Raw genomic sequence first — 21394 nt, 5'->3', positions numbered from 1 at the left:
CCACCGTGCTGCTCATGGATATAGTCATCAACCATTATCATAACATTTATTTATGTTTTGAAATTTATTTAAATGCACCAGTTTTTAAAAAGAAAATCCCTATCGGTTGTGGATTTATTTTCCCATTACAACTCATGAAAGTTGAAAGCAAGTGCCTTGGACTGCTGGCTACAGTGTCATTCTGATCTGTTAGGGGAAATCATTAGGCTCATATAGTACTGTCCAGAAGTAATACATCCACTTGAACACTCGGTTGGTGAGTATGTTTCAATTTAAGAACATTTGTTTTGGCCAATTTGAACCAAACTGTTATTTGTGTTACAGGACGGATCCTTGACCTGAAGACAGGAACAGTGAAGAAGGAGGGACAGCAGTCCTCAATGAGAATGTGCATGGGTTCCCGACGCTCCTTCATCTGCCGCATGAGGTGTGTGTTTATCAATGACTTTATTGAAGTCCTGAAAAGAAATGGTCTAATGGTACTGTTGTGGGCGTTAGGGTGGTGCAGTGGTCAGCACTGTGGCCTCACAGCAAGAAGGTTCTGTGTTCGAGTCCTGGCTCTCAGGCACGGGATCTTTCTGTGTGGAGTCTCCATGTTCTCCCCGTGTCTGCGTGGGTTCTCTCTGGTACTCCAGCTTCCTCCACAGTCCAAAGTCATCAATTGGGGACGAGGCTGATTGATACTCTAAATTGACTGTAGGTATGAATGTGAGTGTGAATGGTTGTTCGTCTCTGTATGCTGGACCTGAGATGGACTGGCGACCTGTCCAGGGTGAACCCCACCTCTTGCCCGTAGCCGCTGGGATAGGCTCCACCCCCCCGTGTGACAATTAATAGGAATAAGCAGAAGAAAATGGATGGATGGATGGTACTGTTGTGTCAGGCCCGATCAACTTTGGCTGGGTTGCTGTGGTGAGGGTGAATGATATTATAATACCTGAAAACCAGGGTTCATATAATTTTATTTTAATTGTTGCCCTCACAGAACAGTTTCTAGCCTTGCTATACCGTTTCGAAAGACCCACAGATGCTTCTCCTTGTTCACAATATCGGGAAGAAGGAAAGTGCTCCTCTTCAAGGGCTGAAGAGGAGCTAGACAAGATGTGGTGAATGAAGGCAACAGTGGTGCCATTTGTCTTCAGAGCACTGGAGGCTGTGACCCTTAAACTGGGAGAGGGGTACAACATCTGAGATCTCTGTCTAGAAGAGCTCAGTCGAAAGGCCCTGGCTGCACCCCTGCAACAAGTTTTGGTGATAAGAACCTTTGGCTGCAAGTCGGCCATGAAACTGGCCGGCCATGTTGCACAGTTTAGCATGGATTTAAATACAATGAAATGAAACCACCAAATGATGAAAAAGCAGGTTTTGCCAAATATCTTGTTACATGAAAATTGCGTTATGTTCTCATCATGACAATAAGGACTCTTGATCCTTGAATCATCTAAAATAAATTTGGTAGCACACAACATAATTTTGACATTTTCTGTGTTTATTTGCCAGTCATACCTAGGCCGCCCACCTTTATTTAATATAGACAAGATGTCCCTTGAGGCTGCTATGATATGTCTCTGTATGTCACAAAAGCCCATGTGACTCAGTGTGTTGTGGTGTTGGACTGGCTGGACTGTTGGACTGGCTTTTTCCTTTGCTTTATTGTTATTCCAGGGTCATGTCCTGTCTGAAACTGGTTCTGTTTTAGATTTTCTTTGCTATTTCCTGTTTTATTATCTATGCCAAGGAGGGAATGTGGCCACTGCCGTACATAATTTTGCTCATAGATTTGTTTGCTTGTTTGTAGGATAGCTTATATACTAATGGAGTGATTTTAATGAAGTTTGGTGGAGGAAAAATTCTCTTCCATTGACTGGCAAAGGCTATAAGCTTTATTTATCATGACATGGAAAAAAATTCTTTAGTCTGTGTGAAATGGTTATAGAAGAACATTTTGGCCTGGAAATCATTTTTATTATAACCTGGTATTGATTCCAGTTTTGAAAGATCTGCGGTTGTGTGTTGGCAGGTTTAAATTCAGTATTTATCTCATTTCCCACTCGATTTGATTGTCTGCTTTGCCTTAATGTGTTTCAGGTGTGTGCTGTTTTTTATTAGTTCTGTGTATTTATAGCCTTCCTCTTCCTTTATTCACTTGCCAGTTCATATGTTCAGTTGGCCTCTCTCAATTGTTTCAAGCTGTTGCTTGCCTGCTTTATTGAATTTCTTTTATTATTCTTTGACATTTTTTAGTTAAGGCTCTTTGGACTTTTCTTGTTTGGATTCACACTGTTTGGACTCCTTGTTTTTTGTCCCTGTAAATCTTGTTTTTGACTTCTCTTGATTAAATTCTTGAACTGTGTCTGCCTGCTCTCAAACTGGCTTTTGTGTCCTATTTCCTTGATTTTTTTAATGCAAATTTAAAAGCATGCATTCTGAAGACTGTAGTTTCTGTGACAATAGTTGGACTGGGAACTGCGTTAGGCACCGGCCAGCAGTAAGAACTTGCCACTGTGCATTGTTGTGCTAGCACTCAACATTCTGTCTTTCCAATGGCTGTCATTTGGGTTGGATTTTCCCAGCAAGCTAGCCTCCATTCAGCTACCTTCACCCAGGTTCTAGGCCTGCTTTCCTTGGACTGGATATTCCAAGTCAAGCTCCACCTACCTATTTTGAGTATTTTTGTAACCAGTCCACAAAGACCACAAACCACTTGGCATCAAGCCACATACCAGCTTTTCACATTTCTGCTAGCAACTAGCCATATGCCCTGTATCCTCACGCGCTTTCTCACATGCTAGCCTAACCCCCATAGGACATTCATCAACACTGCAGTCAGTCAGACTCTGGTTGAAGAGCCTTCAGCCTGCCAGTCCTGGAACAACCCATGTGCTTCAAGCTTGTCCCTGCCTCCCCACAACAACAGCTTGCCATGCATCAGTGAAGAGGGCCCAGTAGCTCAGTTCTGAGGAGACCTATCTGGCACTTTACTGTGGCCCACAACGAGGTGGGCCCAAGACGCGGTGCGGTCATCATGGCTTCTAAGGACACTGATCCTTCTAGCCTCCCTGGGTTGATGCTAGAAGGATTATCGAGAGGGTCTCCACCATCCATTGTTGCATCAACCACTTCCCAGCCACCACAGATTGTCCAGCCTGTTCAAATTCACGAAGCGCCATCTGTCCTTGCCGATGTCAAACTTGATCTTGTTTCAAAGGTATCAACCATACCTGCTTACATCCAGGCCGACTGCCATCAGCTGCCAAATCTAAGCATTTACATGTCAAATCCAAGCATAGTCATTGATCACAGCATTTGGCCTCTAGTTGTCTTTTTCAGCCATGACAGAGGAAAAGGAAAGAAAGGAAAACAGCAATTCTTTGTTTGCTGAATCTCTCCTGAGTAAATGGAAACCAATGACACCAATCTTACTATTACAGTCAATTATACCAGTGATTTGTTCTAACACTAAGTCTAATCCAATTTTGACACCACTGTAGCTCCTTCTAATCCTGTTGACCTCTCTACTCCTAACAGTGTAATGCTATATGCCAGCAAAACTTCAGCAAAGCACTGCTGTCAGCCACTGGTTTCAGATCTGTGGCTTTTATCATGTTGTTTAATTACATTTCATTCACATCATTTATTTAAAAAAAGCCAAGTAGAATGGAGGATTGTTATTTATGTAGCATTTTGACATCGAAGAAACCATATTCAGTCCGTCGACCATTACTGGATTAAATGCTGTCAACCAACAATGCTAATGTGTGCTGATTGCTCATGGTGATGAATGTTGTTTTTGTTATACTGTGTAAAATGATTCATGAGAGCTGCAGTGATAAGAAGCTAGAAGCATTGAAAGTGATTTGAGTGTGATTAAGGGAACTCCTCCAGACAACTGAGCTGTAAGTCTTCTGTTTTGCAGGTGCGGCAGTGCTCCTCTGGATCACATTTCCCTAAACCGTCTCTCTAACATGCGGAAGAGATACAGGTGCAAAAATGTCTTCCCTTAACATGTTTGTGATCCGCTATCATCTCTGTCTTCCTTGTGATACCTCCCTTGTGAAATGATTTCACTCAGCTTTCCATATACTTTACTTTGTGCGTGTCATTTTATTTCATTAACTGAAGAAGCCCCTGTCAGATCTGGTCCTTAATTTGTAAATATACAGGTCATGTAACATTTAAGCCTCATTTTTCAGTAAAACATCTTTATGTATCTCTTTTATTGATGATAGAAAGGAATTTTGACCATTTTTATACTAATATTGTGGCTTTAATGATATAAAGCTATAATTACATTATTTCTATATAAATATAGAGCTGCCTCAGTCCAGTACATAAATAAAATGGAATTTAACTAGACACCACCCATTAACTGACACAGTTACATTGTTTAAAATATTTTGTGTGTAAATAAGTGATTAAATTGATTGAGAAAATGTGTAGGGGTTCCACAAACGATCCCAACCATTTACGAGTGCTATAACTATGTTTGATGGACAGGAATGGACTTGGACCATCAAAAGAAGGAGAGGCGCAGTATTCTGTGGTTCATTGCACTGGCTACATCAAAGCATGGCCCCCTGCAGGTAAATACACAAACTCACACATCCACATTACACTGAGCTCTTTTCTCTATCCATCCTAAATTCAAACTTGACCTGATTTCGTGGGTTTTTGTGACTTAACATCGGTCTTTTGTCTGCAAGTTTAATCTGCATTCTCTCCTGGGGTCAAATGACCCTGCTGCTGACATGGGTATTCATCAGTTTACAGTTTAGGCCAACTTTATGTTTATGACACGGCTTAATAGGAGCAAAAATTGGTACCCGGGATGTGTCAAAATGTTTTTGTTTTTTTAATGCATTATAGAAACAAATTGTAAAAGTATATTGTGGTGCATGTCACTTGTGTTGGGATAGTTGATAAAAACAGGTTATATCATATGGATACTTAGGTCATCATCTGGTCAGGTGTCCTTCTGTCTCAATTTTCTACTATTGTCATATTTTAAAGGAGAGTTTCAATTTTGCCACTTTCCAGGCAACAATTGTAGCTTGGTATAAGGTGCACACTGGTATGCAAACTTTAAACTAGGTGTGCTACCATGGGGGGGGGGGGGGGGGGGATTTCTGAGCACATTTTAAGGTGATAAATGGATTCCATATTCTCATAATGTTATAATTATCACCCAACACAGATGTGTTTTTTGCTCATGGAGAGACACATTTTTCCATGTACATGTTTGAATTTGAAATTTTGTCAACAAAATCAGTCTATAACTGAATACAGTCTAACTCATTCCACAATATTTCATCAGTCTGTTTTCCCCTCTTACATTTTCCACCACTAGAGTGATGTGGAGAGCCCTGGTCTTGTAAGATAATTATACAGTGTTTTTATCATGATGTTTGAATCAAAGATCACATTGAAAACATAGTAAAATGCTCATTTTAGTATCATCTGATTCTGTACACATCACCTATAGTACATCATCCTGTAGTTTTAGTGTGCAAAATCATTGCTTTATCGAGCCAAGTATTCCTATTTCCCTGAGTAACAACTTTATAAACTGCTTAGATAGTAAAATTCTCCCATTGACCCGTACAGTTAAATACAACAATTTCTTCCTCTGAACCATCTACCTGTCTCCAAGACCCCATCCCAATTTAGCTGCTTTAAAAAAATAAAAAAAAAAAAGCTCTGAATGCAGAAGATTTGGCTTACTATTGAATATCTTATGTCAGTAACTAATATCTTATGTCCACAATTATTGAGAAAGCGGTTGCTAAACAGTTTTGTGACTTTCTTCAAAGCAACAGCTTATTAGAGGATTTCCATTCAGCTTTTAGGGTTAATCATGGCATGGAAACAATATTAGTCAAACTTACTAATGACCTTCTACTTGCACCAGAGGGATTTGGCTCTGTGCTGGTCTTGTTAGAGTCTCGCGGAGCTTTTGAGACCATTGACCATCACATCCAATTACATTGTCATTGGCATTAAAGGAACCACATTAAATTGATTTAGGTCATATTTACGAGGTCAATCTCAGTTGTACTTGTTAATGGTGATTCTTCTGAGACTGCTCCAAGGAATCTTAAAGTACCTGAAGGAGATATCTTTGATCAGTATCTGTCCTTTAATCCCCACATAAAGCGAATCTCCAGGACCACCTTCTTTCATCGATGTTACCTTGCCAAAATCAGACAAATCCTGCCTCAAAAAGATGCAGAAAAACTCGTCAATGTTTTTATCACTTCCAGGCTGGATTACTTCAATGCCAATGGTTTAGCTCTATGATGCTAATAGTAAATGTAACTGCAAATTTAAAAAGTAAGGTTTTTAAAACCAAAACATTGATAGGATATTTTTACATGGCATGTGACACTAACTAAACTGGATATTACCAGTAACTAAAGACAATCCTTAAAGTAATTCTATGAGGAAAGGAGCTAATGATGGAAGAAAACATCCATGTCCAGATGATTAAGTACTTTAATGGGACTGACCACCAAGCAAACAGTTGAAAATTAAAAGTTTTTTTCATTATGTACATCTACCCTGCCCCTTCCGCAAATTAGGAATGTAGGGAAGAGATAGTATGAATGTTTATTTGAATGAAATAAATCAATAGTTTAGTGTTGCAGCTAAAATTTATTGGGATGCCAGTGAAAAAAGAAGTTTGTTAATGAAGACTCCTTTGTTGCCCTCCACTTTTTTTCTCTCTCTCTTCGAAGGTATGACTGTACCAGAAGAAGACTCAGAGGCAGGTCAGACTGGGAAATACTGCCTAGTGGCCATCGGAAGACTGCAGGTGTGTTTGGTGACAGTCATTCGAATACCTTTAAATTGATCCAAAAAAGAAAATGTATTGGGTTTATTGCAGAAGCATAGGGAGTTCATGTTTTTATTTATTCCTTCCCTGTACATATGTGTCTCTCTTGCTTTTTCTATCTCTAGCCTACATGGTCTAAACATAAACTAAATTGAGTATGACTCTGATTTTTTGTTATACATAAGGTAGGGCAGCACAGTGGTGCAGTCGTAAGCACTGTCGCCTCACTGCAAGAGCATGGGGTCTTTCTGTTTGGAGTTTGCATGTTCTCCCTGCGCCTGCATGGGTTCTCTCCGGTACTCCGGCTTCCTTCCACAGTCCAAAGACATTTAAGAGGGGACCAGGTTAATTGGATACTCTAAATTGACCGTAGGCGTGGCTGTGAGTGTGAATGGTTGTCTGTCTCTATGTGTTGGCCCTGCAATGGACTGGTGACCCATCCAGGGTGTACCCTCTCACCCAAAGGCTGCTGGGATAGGCTCCAGCCCCCCTGTAACCCTTAACAAGATAAGCAATAGAAAATGGATATATGGATGGATGGATGTATAAAGTACAGTGTTCTTTGTTATCCTAAAAGGCTCATTAACCTGAGGTTTAAGTATCCAGTATTGTTTTATCTGGAAGTCATAAATAAATTAAACAATAATCTGTAGTCCAAATTTTAAAAAAAATCTGGAGAGTAGTTGATACTTTTTATAGTTGCTTACAGCCTCGTTTGCAGTTCTACATTGAATCATTGTAACAGTAGCAGGTGTAGGTACAGGCAGTGGCACTTCCCAATCTGCCTTGTAGTGAAGCCCTAGAAATGTTTGAGTACATGAAGACACTCCACACTCTTGCATAGAAGCCTTGCTGCCAACTAGCATTTCTGTGGTAAAATTACGGAACAATACAGAGGACACATCACAAAGTTATAAAACGTTGTGTCAACAAAAGCATTTTTTCCCCAGCTGGAAAAGCCAGGGACTCTCCTTAAAGTGCCCAGCTGGGAGCATTGGAAACTCAAGGGACTTCCTCCCATCCTTGTTTTGGGTGAATAAGACTTAACCGCAGAGGAAGAGAAGCCAGACCACTGCTTTCTGTTGCTTCGGCAGATTTTATGGGCAAGGAAATCATCTCAAGTAAAGTCGTGTGGTTCAAGAGCTTCTCCGTTTGTGTTTTTGTGTACTTTTACATGTAGAGCAAATTCAAGCTCATCAAAGTGTCATCTATCACCTCAAGGAAATACCTTTGGATACCACCTACAGGGTTTGTATGATCAAGGAAATTGAAAATAGGAATTGGAGTCCTGGAGAGGTATTGGAATAATAAATGAAGGCAAATGTAATGAAAATTGATATCTTACTGTAAAAAGAACTCACCATCTTTTTATCCATCCTTCCAAGTCCAATAATTGTGGTGTGAATGAAAGTGTACATAGGATGAAAGAACTGCACGGTCACGGGGTGATGACATCAGGGGAGCGCAAATGGAAAAGTCAGGATAGAGATGTTAGCGGAGGTTGTGTTGTACTGTGTTGAGGTTTAAGTTTTTCTTTATTGTCATTGAACATTTCTGTACAATGAAAGTAGTTGGACACAGTCCGTCACACAGCAGCATAAATAGATAATTAAGAACAGAAAATAAATAACAGGATAGAAAAAGAATAAGAATAAAGGATAGAGGATAGTGCAGCAAGTCCAGTGACGATGTAGGCTTGTGAATTGAATGTTCATCACAAGTACAGTGTAGGATGAAAGGTACAGCAATAGTCCAGTCCAGGCTGTCATCAGAGCTTTCACAGCTCTGGGGAAGAAGCTGTTTCTCATTCTTTCTGTCCTTGCCCTCATGACCCTGAGCCTGCCAGAGGGAAGAGGCTCAAAAAGACCTTGTCCAGGATGTGTCCAGTCAGACCTGATTTTTCCAGCTCAGTTTTCCAACCGGGCAGAGTAGATCTGATGCAGGGGTGTGAGAGGGGTGGTGATTTTTTTGGGCAGTCTTGATGATCCGCTGCAGGTCTTTCCTCTCCTCTGAGGTGCAGCTGGAGAACCACACAGTGCATCCATGGCTCAGGACTCTCTCTATGGTGCACTAGTAGAAGTTTGTGAGGCGTTTCTGTGGTAGGCCAGTTTTCCTGAGGGTCCGCAGAAAGAAGAGTCTCTGCTTGGCCTTCTTCACCAACTCCCTGGTGTTCACTCCCCATGTCAGGTCCCTGGAGAGATGAACACCAAGGTATCTGAAACTCTCCACCTGTACCACCACTTCTCCATTGATCATCAGAGTGGCGTGTGATGGGTCCCTGCGTTTCCTGAAGTCGATGTCGAGCTCCTTTGTCATGCTGGTGTTGAGGAACAGGTCATTGTTCCGACACCAGGATGTGAGTGCCTGGACCTCCTCTCTGTAGGCCGCCTCATTGCTGTTGGTGTTCACCCCCGCTATGGCTGTGTCGTCTGCAAACTTGAATGTGTAATTTGTTGAGTGAATGGGAGTGCAGTCGTGGGTGAGGAGTGAATAGAGGAGGGGGCTAAGAACACAGCTTTGGGGGGTGCGGGTGTTGAGGATGGTGGTGGATGAAGTGACGTCTCCCAGTCTCACCTGCTGAGGTCTGTGAGAGAGGAAGTCCTTAATCCAACTACAGAGATGGTAATCCAGGCCGAGTGACAGCAGCTTGTCGACCAGCTTGCTAGTGTTGATGGTGTTGAAAGCAGAGCTGAAGTCAAGCAATGAAGCTTCCTATGAAACTACAGCCAGACTCACTAGTGTTTGAAGAACATGACATGGTGTAAGATATCCTGTAGTGATGTGAAGAGTTACGTCCGGATGTTTATGGAGAATCATTTGTGCACTGCGGAGGGAGGTTGAATATAGACAGAGCCACCGAAGGAGGGATAGCACTCGGTCCAGGTGCCTCTGTGGCAGCAGGTCCATGCATGACATTTAACATCCAACCGCTGGAGCCCTTTGACTTTTCTAAGCCATAGGAGCGAGCAAAATGGATCTGGAGAATCAACAGATTTTGCCTGGCAAGTAACCTGAATGCAAGCTCTGAAGAGAATAACTTAAATGCTTTGATATATTCCATGGGAGACGAGGCGGATGATGTTTTACGTGGGCTGACTGTAACGAGACACAACGAAGGATGTACGAGGTGGTACATAACGACTTTCAAGGCTTCTTCGAGGTCAAAAAATGTAATATATGAACGTGCAAAATTCAACCTGAGGAAACAGCAAGACAGTGAGACAGTAGACTCATTTGTCACTGCACTATATGTACTGGCTGAACATTGCAACTACGGTGTGCTACATGATGAGCTACTTTGGGACAGACTCATCTTGGGTCTTTTGAAAAAGAGGCTGCCTGAAACGTATGCAGCTAAAAGCAGATTTGACCTTGAAGAAGGCAATCACGATGGCACGGCAGAGAAGTGAAAAAGCAGCAAGTTTCTCTGTGAAGGGACTAAAATTTGTGTAAGTGATGCAATGTCTGTTAATATAGTGTTCAAGGGAAGTCTTGGCAAGCCTGCTAAAAACAAACCTCAGCATGCTTGCAAACCACACAGTTTCCAAATCATCAAAGAAAAGGGGGCACAGTCTACATCCATTGCATACAAAACAGGAGTGTCCTGCAAATGACGTAATTTGTCACTCTTGTGGGAAAAAGGGACGTTATGGACTTAATGCTCCACCACATCTTGCAGAAATTTTGTGATTATGCTTACATACAGTTAGACAATCACAGAGGTGAAAGCATGACCTTTCACCCTGCAGGGGGCAGAGGTAAAAAATGGTGATAATGCAACACTTTTCTCACAGTATAAGCCATTGTTACATTATGAGCTGTTATTACATTATGAGTAGCTACATAGTTGGGCTCATAATGTAATAAATTGTTACATTATTACATTATGCACAAAGACGTTATTATGTTATGCGCTCATGATTTTATGACATTTTGAGCCATTATTACATTTTGAGCCATTATTACATTATGAGCCACTATTACATTATGAGCCGTTATTACATTATGAGTTGCTACAGGGACAAACCCCTCAGAGATCTCCTTTCGAAGAAGAACTGTTGAGTGTGGGGCGCAGAGGAGTGAAGACCAGTAGCTTTCATGTCATGGTCTCTCACGGCCACAGAGCTGAGATGTGCTCAAGTGGAAAAGGAGGCTTTTGGCCTTCTTGCAAGAGGCTCAGCAACTTTCTCATCAGAAAACACTTCTGGTTGGAGGCAAATCACAAGCTTCTCCTGGGGGCTGAAGCACTGGATGCTCTAACTCCTAGAATATAACATTTTAGAATGCAACTCATACGCCAGTCCTACTCCATCTTGCATGTGCCTACTGACTGGTGTGCTGTCCAGGATGGTTTGTTGCTGAAAGGAGACAGACTTTTTATACCCTCAACCATGAGAAATAGAGTTCTCGCTAAGCTGCACAAATGACACCAGGGGGTGGTTAAGTGTAGAGAGCGTGCACAACTGTCTTTATGGTGGCCAGGGTGAATGAGTTGGTTCTCAACTGCAGAGCATGCTGTCAGGAGAGACATAACCACAAAGACCCGCTGATATCGACGCCATATCCAACCCAACTGTGGCAGAAGCTGGGAGCCGATTTGTTCATGCTAGGTAGCATGACCTACCTGCTGGTTGTGGACTACATGTCAAGATATGTGGAGATTGCCCTGCTAACTCCCTCAAGGTCTGCTGATGTGATCCACCACCTTAAGTCGGTTTTTGTTCGTCATGGAATCTGCAAGACTCTGACCGACAATGGACCACAGTTCTTTGGTGTGGCCGATTGATTTCACTGTTAACCTCATTCCCCATTCATGATGGATAAAAAATTACATGAACTGAGTCACTGTAGGAAAAATTAATTACAGCTGCTTTTTTTCCTGCTATTTTTTAGCCATAAATGTTCTTACCTGAATCACATTGTCTGTAACAGTCCGCTGAAACACTTAAATAATTTTCTTCATAGATTTCTTCAGTTGATAGGAAGGAACATTCAGGCAGAGTGGGGATACTTGTGATGTTTGTGGCCAAGAATAGATTTTTGTGTTAAACACTGGTGTTTTTTTTGTTCCGACTCTCCCTCAGGTGACCAGCTCTCCAGTCAGTATGGACATGAACGGTCTATCGGTGCCCACAGAGTTCTTGTCACGTCACAACTCTGATGGCGTCATCACTTTTGTCGACCCACGGTGCATCAATGTCATTGGTTATCAACCTCAGGTTAGCTATGATGACTATACAGCCTTTACATTTCAAATGCTTTTTTCCCAATGTTTATCTTTCCTTATTTCTAAAGAGAAGAAATAGGGTTCTTTACTATTTCACTGTTTCTTTTTATTTGTAAAATCTCTCCTCATTATTGATCTTCTGCCAATACATTTTCTAAATACTCTTCTGCATTATTTGTTAATACTCTCAGTTCACGTAATTAATTTAATGTCGTGTACATTCCAACATTGCCAATACTAGAACTACTGCAAAGTAATGAGTTATCACTCTGCTGTTCTCATAGTCTAACGCTGTTTTTTTTGGTCTCCCATTTAACTCCAGTTGCTTCTACTCTACAATTTTATGAAATCTTATTAAGATAATGAATATGATGTTTAACTGTAACATACAGATTTTTCACATTAATTTGTTAAGAATAAAGTAACTCCCCTTGTAATATTTTAATGTCAGTTGGCAAGGAGCATAGGGTTTCACTGACAGCTTAATTTCACAAGCTGTGCGTTTTAACACAATATATTCCAGAGGGATTTATTCATTTTGGGATACTCATGTAAATCGGTTTTGAAAGGGAATCTCAAGATTTTAGATACAATTTGAAGTGATGACGTTTCCTTGATTCCTGGAAAGACAGACTCAGCAGCCTATCACTGCTGGATTACTGATGCCACTGCCTCAGAATGTGATATCAGGGAGTCTCAAAAAAGCATAAAATATGGCAACTGGACTAACCTCGTGTGAGTAGAAGACGTTTCGCCTCTCATCCAAGAGGCTTCTTCAGTTCTGAATCCTGGTGGGGAATATCAACTGTATATCTACCAGGAGGGTGGTGGCAAAAAACGAAAAACAACTGGTCGTACGACCTGAAACCAATGACTCGTCAGGTGTTAGTGAGAGTCATTGACCTGGCTGGGCTGTCGTTAACTCTCCCAGCCCTCTCGGGAGGGTCGTTGGGGTCACCTGGCTGCAGGTGACAACGGCGGCTGCTCCTCCTAGGCAGGGATCTAAGCACAGCATTGTAAGTGGGAGACAAGTGATGTCTGAGGCCTCCCCCTCTATTCAAAGATGGCCGTTCTAGTTTGACATGAATGGCTTCCTTCACACCTCTCTCAAACTACCTTTCTTCTCTGGCTAGAACGCGTACCTTGTGGTCATCAAAGGAGTGCCCCTTCTCCTTGACATGGAGGGGGACCGCTGAGTCCTGGCCCGTGGTGGTGGCCCTTCTGTGTTGTGCCATGCATTTGTGTAGTGGCTGCTTAGTTTCCCCAATGCACAAGTCAGAGCATTCCTCATTGCACTGCACTGCGTACACTACGTTGCTTTGTTTCTCCCTCGGAATTTTGTCCTTGGGATGCACAAGCTTCTGCCTCAGAGTGTTGCTGGGCTTGAAATGTACTGGGATCTGGTGGGTGTTAAAGATCCTCCTGAGTTTCTCTGAGACTCCTGCCACATAGGGGATGACAGGATCCAATATATGAGTGGGGGCCAGGAAGGAATTGGGGGCAATACCAGAGAAACCAAGCACTAGCTACTGGCTGATAGAGCAGTCACCCAAAACTGCCAGACCAGGCAGACTAACCTGTATCTGTATCTGTATCTGTATATGACTCAATGCCAAATATATATACCAGGAAGAGTGTATATAGCTTGCCATAACCAAGTGGGCATCATGTTGATGGACAAACAGAAGAAAGCAGTGGTGATTGAAGTAGCAATCCCAAAGGCTGAAAGAGGAGCTAGAGAAGATGTTGGGAGTGAAGGCAACAGTAGTGCCAGTAGTCATCGGAGCACTGGGCGCTGTGACCCCCAACCTGGGAAAGCAGCTGCAGCAAATTCAAGATACAACATCTGAGGTCTCTGCCTAGAAGAGCGCATTCCTAGGAACAGTATAGATACTGCATGAAACCAGACCTCTAGTCGGGGATCCAAGCTTGAGGAAGACACCCATCACCACCCCCATACAGTTCAGGGGGTATGAGAGGAGGTTTTTCATTGTTTTCCATATGAGAGAGACAGGGGTTACGCTGGTTTCTGGGACCTTCTAAATTAGAAGGCAAAAAACGTATTCCACCTAGCCTTATACTTCATCTAGTTCCATCCAATACCTCTGAAATCTATATACCATCAAGGTAACTGTATGAAAGACATACAAAGCTCTCTTACCTTTGGATCATCTCTTCCACGGTAGTACATACTGTCAAGTCATGGTATGGCAATCTAAATATGGAATAATATAAACTAACATTTGGAAAGCTATCAGACACTATCACTAAACTGTTTCCACAAACAGTACATTAATGTTGACTACAGAAAGCATTCTATTTTAAGCAAAGTGCATTTAACTGACAATGAACCCCAAGTTGAGTTTACAAGAACCATTCATGGAAACTACATTCAACTTATTATGTCCTCAGTATCATATAGGGCCCGACCGATAAATTGGCCGGCTTATTTAATTGGCCTATTACAGCCATTAGAGCAAAGTCGGTAAATGGCCAAAGGTTGGTCGATTGACGCCGATTTTAACTCCTAATTTTTGGTAATAAAATGCTGTTAATATTGTGTTTTTCTTGGAAATGATGTCCTTGGTATCCAGCATAGGGCGCTCCGAGTCCTCTCATGTCACATTCCACAACAACCCCACAGAGTAAGTGAAGTAGTGTACAGTAATGAAAAGCCAATAGCGTATACTAGTCTAAATCCAGGCAGTTTGCTTCAATGGTAAGTTTATAATGACTAGTTTGTGAAATAAAAAAATAACTAATAAAATTAGTTTCCCATGACATGCTTCATTGTGTCTGTCAGGCTTCATTGATATTATCAGTCGACCGTGACATGGTATGTTAGCAAGCTAAAGAAAGTTAGGATAACCTAGTTTAAATATTAGCTACCTCGAATCAGTCATGGTACCATAAATAATGTAATGGTAACGTTACAGTACCTCAAAGTAGTATTATGCTCACTCAGGCCGCTTCATGCTACCAGGCTTGATAAGACTAGAGCAAATTAGGATAATGCTTCATCACTGTGCAAAAATTGTTGTGGGCTCCATTTATTTTCAGCCGCGCAAGAACTGTGTTTTTTAACTTGTGGCGTTGAGGAGGAAAAAGCATTTCTGGGTAAGTTATAATTTCATGGAGGCAAGAAAATGAATGCACATTGATGATATCTGAGAGGCGCATTTCAATTCATGTTTTTCGCTGTTTATCCACATTGCCTATTAGCTACAATATACATTTACTGACCTCTTAATTAGACACTGTGCAATGTAATGCATACCATAAACAGCCCTACCATGAATTCTGCTTCAGTAAATGTAATACTTTGTAAACGTTGACACTGTCAGAGAGACTTCTGTATGTTTACTGAGATGATAGTAGGTGTTGCCATTCAATTTAAATCCAGCAACAAGTGTTTGCTACTATATTTAAGCCAAAAAAGTAGGTATTTTGTATTTTTTCATGAAAATTGTAAACAAAAACTTAATCAGCCAATATGTTGGTTATCAGAATTTTTTATTCCCTAATATCGAACTCAGCATCTGCCCCAAAATTCCATATCGGTCGGGCCCTCGTATCATATGAGATCCATCATTGACACAATATCACGGACATGTGATTATTTGGGTGACATATTGAAACATTTTTTTAGCAGGGCTTTGGCTATAAGTACACAAAATAAATGCGGAGCCATAACAATGTAACAGATTCATAATGCTAGCTGTTTTCATGATAATGTCATGGGATGCATCACCGATCAATCCTGCCCACACTGTTCCAATTTTTAAGGGTGGAGGAATTTTATAGGATTCATCATTACATGCACAGGCTCGTGGCCTGGCAAATCAAACCACTGCAACTACCAGCTAAAGGGTCAGACCTGCTCGCTAGGGTAGATTACAGATTAGATAAATTTGCCACGATAACATCAATATTTGACAGTATTAGTGGATTGGTAATTTATCACAAAAATTCTATTCCTCTCGACAATTCTACAATTTCATTTGGCAGACAGTTTTGTCCAAAGCGACGTACAACACGAGCAAGAAATGTTGTTTTATATTGCAGTATCAATATTTTTCCTTTATTCCTCATCCCTGTCATTTTCCTTTGGCTGAATAATTGTGAAGAACTTGAACTAGTTGTAATATGGGGACAATTTTTTAGGCAGATTGAAGATGTTATTCAGTTTCATCCATGAACTTTGTCCTCTGTCTTTGAGACAGTTTACATTATTCCTGCATCACATGTCCTTTGAAATGATCAGCTGTGCACATGTCATTGTGCTGACGATGAAAATAATTATATCATGATGAAAAAGATGCTGCCTATACAGGCATGTCAAACGTATTATTGTGGTCCATCAGCTACTGCTTTTGCTGACTGATTTTCTTATTTCCCAACAAGTAAAGTCTTTGGAAAATGTACTCGATTAACCAGTCCTCTAACAGGGTTAAGGTGACGACTTGTCTGTGATTGGCTAGATCTAGGAAACTGTCTGCTCAACGTGCTTAAGCCATGTGCTGGCTACATAACCTCACCACAGCAGCAGTCAAGGCCTCCATGAACATTTATACTTTCCTTACAATTAACATGCAGTTCCAACTCCATCTTCGCCACCTTTGTTTTGGTTGTCCTCTGCTTATCCAGGTGCGGGTTCACACTATGTAACTAACTGTCATCTGTCCTACAGGACCTGCTCGGGAAAGATATTTTGGAATTTTGCCATCCTGAGGACCAGAGTCACGTGAGAGAAAGTTTCCAACAGGTACTCCATTTGGGAAGATAAACTGAAAAACATGTATCTGCTTACAGTTTCAGAGGAGCACAGTAAAAAGGAAAAAGAGCAAACTCTTGATGTTTAATAGAAAATATATCCCTGAGATTTTTTTCAATATGTGTTTGCAGATAGAGCTTTCAGGTCAAATATGATTAATTTAACTAAGCTTAAGACTATTTGTTAACAGACTGACAACTGGCCCTCTGAATAAGTACAATACCTAAGTCACTGTCTGAAACCACCGCCATAAGCTGGAGCCTGTCCCAGCTGACATTAAGCAAGAGGCAGGGTACAACTTGGACGGGTCGCCAGTCCGTCACAGGGCCATCAGGAACAATTAGGGGCTCAGTATCTTTCTCAAGGATACTTCAACATGGTCACCAAGGGAAGTGGGGATTGAACCAATGGGCCTTCCGCTGCGATCATTCTGTGTGGAGTCTCCATGTTCTCCCTGTTCCTGCTGGGTTCTCTCTGGTACTCCAGCTTCCTCCCACAGTCCAAAGACAAGGGGACCAGGTTAATCCAGACTCTAAATTGACTGTAGGCATGACTGTGAGTGTGAATGGTTGTCTGTCTCTATGTGTTGGCCCTGCCATGGACTGGTGACCCATCCAGGGTGAACCACAACTCTCGCCCGAAGGCTGCTGGGATAGGCTCCACCCGCCCCATGACCTTAACAGGATAAGAAATAGAAAATGGATGGATGGATGGATGGATGGATGAAATATTATAAACTCATATATATTTATATATATATATATATTTTTTGTGTGTGTGTATATATATATATATATATATATATATATATATATACTGTGTGTGTATATATATATATACTGTGTGTATATATATATATATACTGTGTGTATATATATATATATACTGTGTGTGTGTATATATATATATGTGTATATATATATATATATATATATATATATATATATATATACACACATATATATATACACATATATATACACATGTGTATATATATATATATATATATATATACACATATATATGTATATTAGACCTGTCAGTCAATTAAAAAAAATCAGATTAATCGCATGGGTGTCCATAGTTAACTTAACTTAATAACTCACGATTAGTCACATATTTTTTATCTGCTCTAAATCTACTTTAAACTGATATTTTAAATTTTTTTCAATTAATCATATCAACATGGGAGTAGGCAAATAGTTGCTCTCTGCAAATGCTGCATGTTTATTAATGTTGGAGCAATGTACTCTCCAGGTTGTGGGGGGGTGGAGCCTATCCCAGTGGCTACGGGCGAGAGGCGGGGTTCACCCTGGACAGGTCACCAGTCCATCGCAGGGCCAACATACAGAGACGAACAACCATTCACACTCACATTCACACTCACAGTCAATTTAGAGAAGTCAATCAGCCTCGTCCTCAATTGCATGTCTTTGGACGGTGGGAAGAAGCTGGAGTACCAGAGAGAACCCACGCAGGCATGGGGAGAACATGGAGACTCCACACAGAAAGATCCCGTGCCCGAGCCGGGACTCGAACCCGGAACCTTCTTGCTGTAAGGCGACAGTACTAACCACTGCACCACTGTCCCGCCCCAAAACAAAAGATGCACAGGGTAAAAAAAAGAATTATAAACTCAAGCCCAACAAATATAATAGTAATGATTGCTAGTACTAACTGAAGTACTTGAAGTATTAAGCCATTAACACAAAAGGATGACCCTTATGCATTGCATCAAACTGTGACGCACAGAATAAATTAAATTTAATAAAAACAATGAATAAAGTCTGCATTAAACAAGAGGCAGTGCAATACAGAACAGGACTCAAATGATATAGTGGGGATACTGCGGGTGGTGGACGCCTCCAATGGGCTCCGTCGTGCCAAACAATCCAGCGGTGTTTGTTTTATGCCAGAAGGGAGCGGAGGGCTCTCTGCTTCAGCTGTGTGCTTCGCGGACAAGTGATACTTAAGACTGCTCGTACTCCGGTGGAAATGAAATTCAGCTTTACAGTGAATGCATATCACTTTTTTCCTGTTGAGACTGCCATCTGGCAGGGCTTTGAAGTTGAACTTTCTGTTTAAACCCCTTAATGCTCATCTGCTCTCAGTTTTTGTTTTTTGTTTTTTTTGTTTTCATTTACAAGCTGCAACCGGCTGCATCTCGCATGTGTGAGGACTGGTGCGTTCACTTCTGGTTTTCCACGAACTACGGCATGGCCAAAGGGTCCAAAAGCACTGTGAGCGTTAATCATGATAAAAAAAATTATCGGCGATAAAGGGACGTTGGGTTCACTTGTTAATAATAAAATGCGTTAACACTGACACCTATAATGTATATCATGGTTATATAATCAGTCACTTTATCGGTTGTGTAATTGAATAAATTGAATGATACAATCTTAATGATATTAAATAATGACAATAAATTATAAAATTAATAAGCAAGGTTTCCTACAACATAATGATTCTGACGCTGAGGTATGTAGACTGGTTTTTATGCTCCACTGTGCCAGTGTATGAGGGCCGGTATGTCTCTAGTTCAATATCTTAGATTGAGTTTTGTGCAAATGAGCGTTCTTATTTCTTCTGGTTTCACACTAGTGGCATAAAAGAAACATCAACAACTTGCTGGCTCATTGCAGCTTCACTGGAATTTTCTGGAAATTGATTGTCTCTGTTTACATGTACACTTAAAGGGAGATTACACCTACACAGGCATTGCACAAGGTACCTGGCAGTGCAAAGCTGGCTCCATGTCCAACTGATTCAGATGTTTGCATTGTTATCAGGGTTTCCCGCAGAAATGTTATTATTGGTGGGGTGTGATAGGATGGGGCAGTGGGGGGGTGGTGGTGTGATTGTGCGAGGGTGATGTTGTGTGATATAGACTACTAGACTCTGCATTACATTGAACAATTATTTAATAAAGACTCCATATGAACGTCTTCCCAAAAAGTTTTATTGTTCTTTTTAACCGGATGTTGGCGAAAGATGACAGATAGCGACATAGTGCAATGACATTTAACCAGCAAATGCCACTGTTCGGGCACATCCATGATTTGGAGGCAAACCACATAGACCTAATGTATTTAAAGATTTTAAACACTCTTTTCCAATTCCTGACATGTTTTTTAATGCGTTCTGCTGAGAAGTGAGACTGGCATTGGTCATGGTTTTGTTTGGAATGAAGGGAAGAAATCGGACAGAATAACACAGCCAATGTCGTTCTTTTTTTGGTTTTGTTTTGAAGATGTTCGTGAAGGCGACGGGCGTTTCTTGCTCAGCTGGCCACCTAAGCTGTAAAGTGCTGCGGGAAACCCTGGTTACATAATATACAGCTGTTTTGAATAGTAGCCTGATACCGGGCTTTGGTCAAAAGCTTCAAGTTTTTGAGTTCAGTGTAATTTTGGATCCATTTCATATTGGCAAGGAAGGAATGAAATGCTTCAATTCCTAAATGGTATTAAGCAGTGTGATTGGCTCAGTTGAATATGATTCAGGACATTTTAGTCGTACCAGCAGTTTGCCAAGGAGAACGCAAAGTCAACCAGAGCCCACTACTAATTTGGCAGTTCAGCTCAGAACTGATACTATTATTGAAATGGCTCTTCAAATACCTACAAATAACACTCATTACACTTCACTCACGTTAGTCAGTTCTGTGAGTTATAAAACTGAAGTGGAATCTGCGGTCCTGTGGATTCTGAGTTCCCCTCTTTGCTGAGGGAAAATTGCTCTGTCACAATGGTTTAATGTTGACTTGTAGTATTGTAGCTGTTTGAACATCACACATCATTCTCTGTTACTCCTCACCTTCAGACACAGTGGGAATGTTACAAGGTATTCAAAACATCAATATTAAAGCATGGGTTTTAACTTGCTGTTTCAGGTGGTGAAATTAAAGGGTCAGGTTCTGTCTGTGATGTACCGTTTCCGCATGAAGAACAGGGAGTGGATGCTGATACGCACAAGCAGCTTTACCTTCCAGAATCCCTATTCTGATGAGATAGAGTACATCATCTGCACTAACACCAATGTCAAGTAAGTTTCTCATACAGACACAATGGGCCTCAGGCAAGAACGACTCATGTGCACAGATTTGTTCTTAAATTGTTTTTGTGAGTGTTTTACGAGAATTTTCCAGATTCACTGATGTTTTTGAGTTTGGGATTCTCTAGCAGATTCTAACAAAATCTAGGAGAGGTGCAAGACTTGCCGGACCAATTACACATAACCACCCATCGCTCTCAAAAATAGATTTTGTTCTGTTCATGACTTTTAAGACATTTTGAGTTTGAATACATAAATTGCACTTTGGAATTTATTATCATGGCGACATTATTGAGGTTATGGTTTGAGTCCCAGCTAATGTCTCCTTTTGCTAGGCTACAGACCAGACCAGAGCGCTCAGGAAACAGTCACCTATGTTGTATGAGTATGTAACATGTGTTACAGAGATTAATGTTATCACTAGGCTAAGAGACAGAGGATTTCATTTGTAGTTTCTGGTTTGTGTTCAGGTCTCCTGACATAAATTAACAAATGTAATTCCAGCCAG

General features: G+C 41.1%; 1 protein-coding gene and 1 pseudogene across 2 annotated transcripts in view; both read left to right on the top strand.

Moving 5' to 3' along the window:
• arnt2 (aryl-hydrocarbon receptor nuclear translocator 2) overlaps positions 1–21394 on the top strand; it is a 152492-nt gene that overhangs the window by 113264 nt on the left and 17834 nt on the right. For both annotated transcript variants that reach the window (XM_086223068.1, XM_086223060.1), the window contains 7 exons: positions 325–427; positions 3917–3982; positions 4498–4583; positions 6735–6811; positions 11917–12051; positions 16750–16824; positions 20726–20877. In XM_086223068.1, coding sequence (XP_086079194.1) covers positions 325–427; positions 3917–3982; positions 4498–4583; positions 6735–6811; positions 11917–12051; positions 16750–16824; positions 20726–20877 — 694 coding nt within the window. The remainder of the gene's footprint in view (positions 1–324; positions 428–3916; positions 3983–4497; positions 4584–6734; positions 6812–11916; positions 12052–16749; positions 16825–20725; positions 20878–21394) is intronic.
• Positions 9584–11618, top strand: LOC147268814 (uncharacterized; annotated as a pseudogene).

This window comes from Aulostomus chinensis, chromosome 2 (genome assembly GCF_037954235.1).
Source record: "Aulostomus chinensis isolate RoL2024-O1b breed Wild chromosome 2, RoL_Achi_v1.0, whole genome shotgun sequence".
NCBI classification, from domain to species: domain Eukaryota; kingdom Metazoa; phylum Chordata; class Actinopteri; order Syngnathiformes; family Aulostomidae; genus Aulostomus; species Aulostomus chinensis.
The sequence above is the reverse complement of the archived record's forward strand: the minus strand, read 5'-3'. Positions and strand labels throughout refer to the sequence as shown.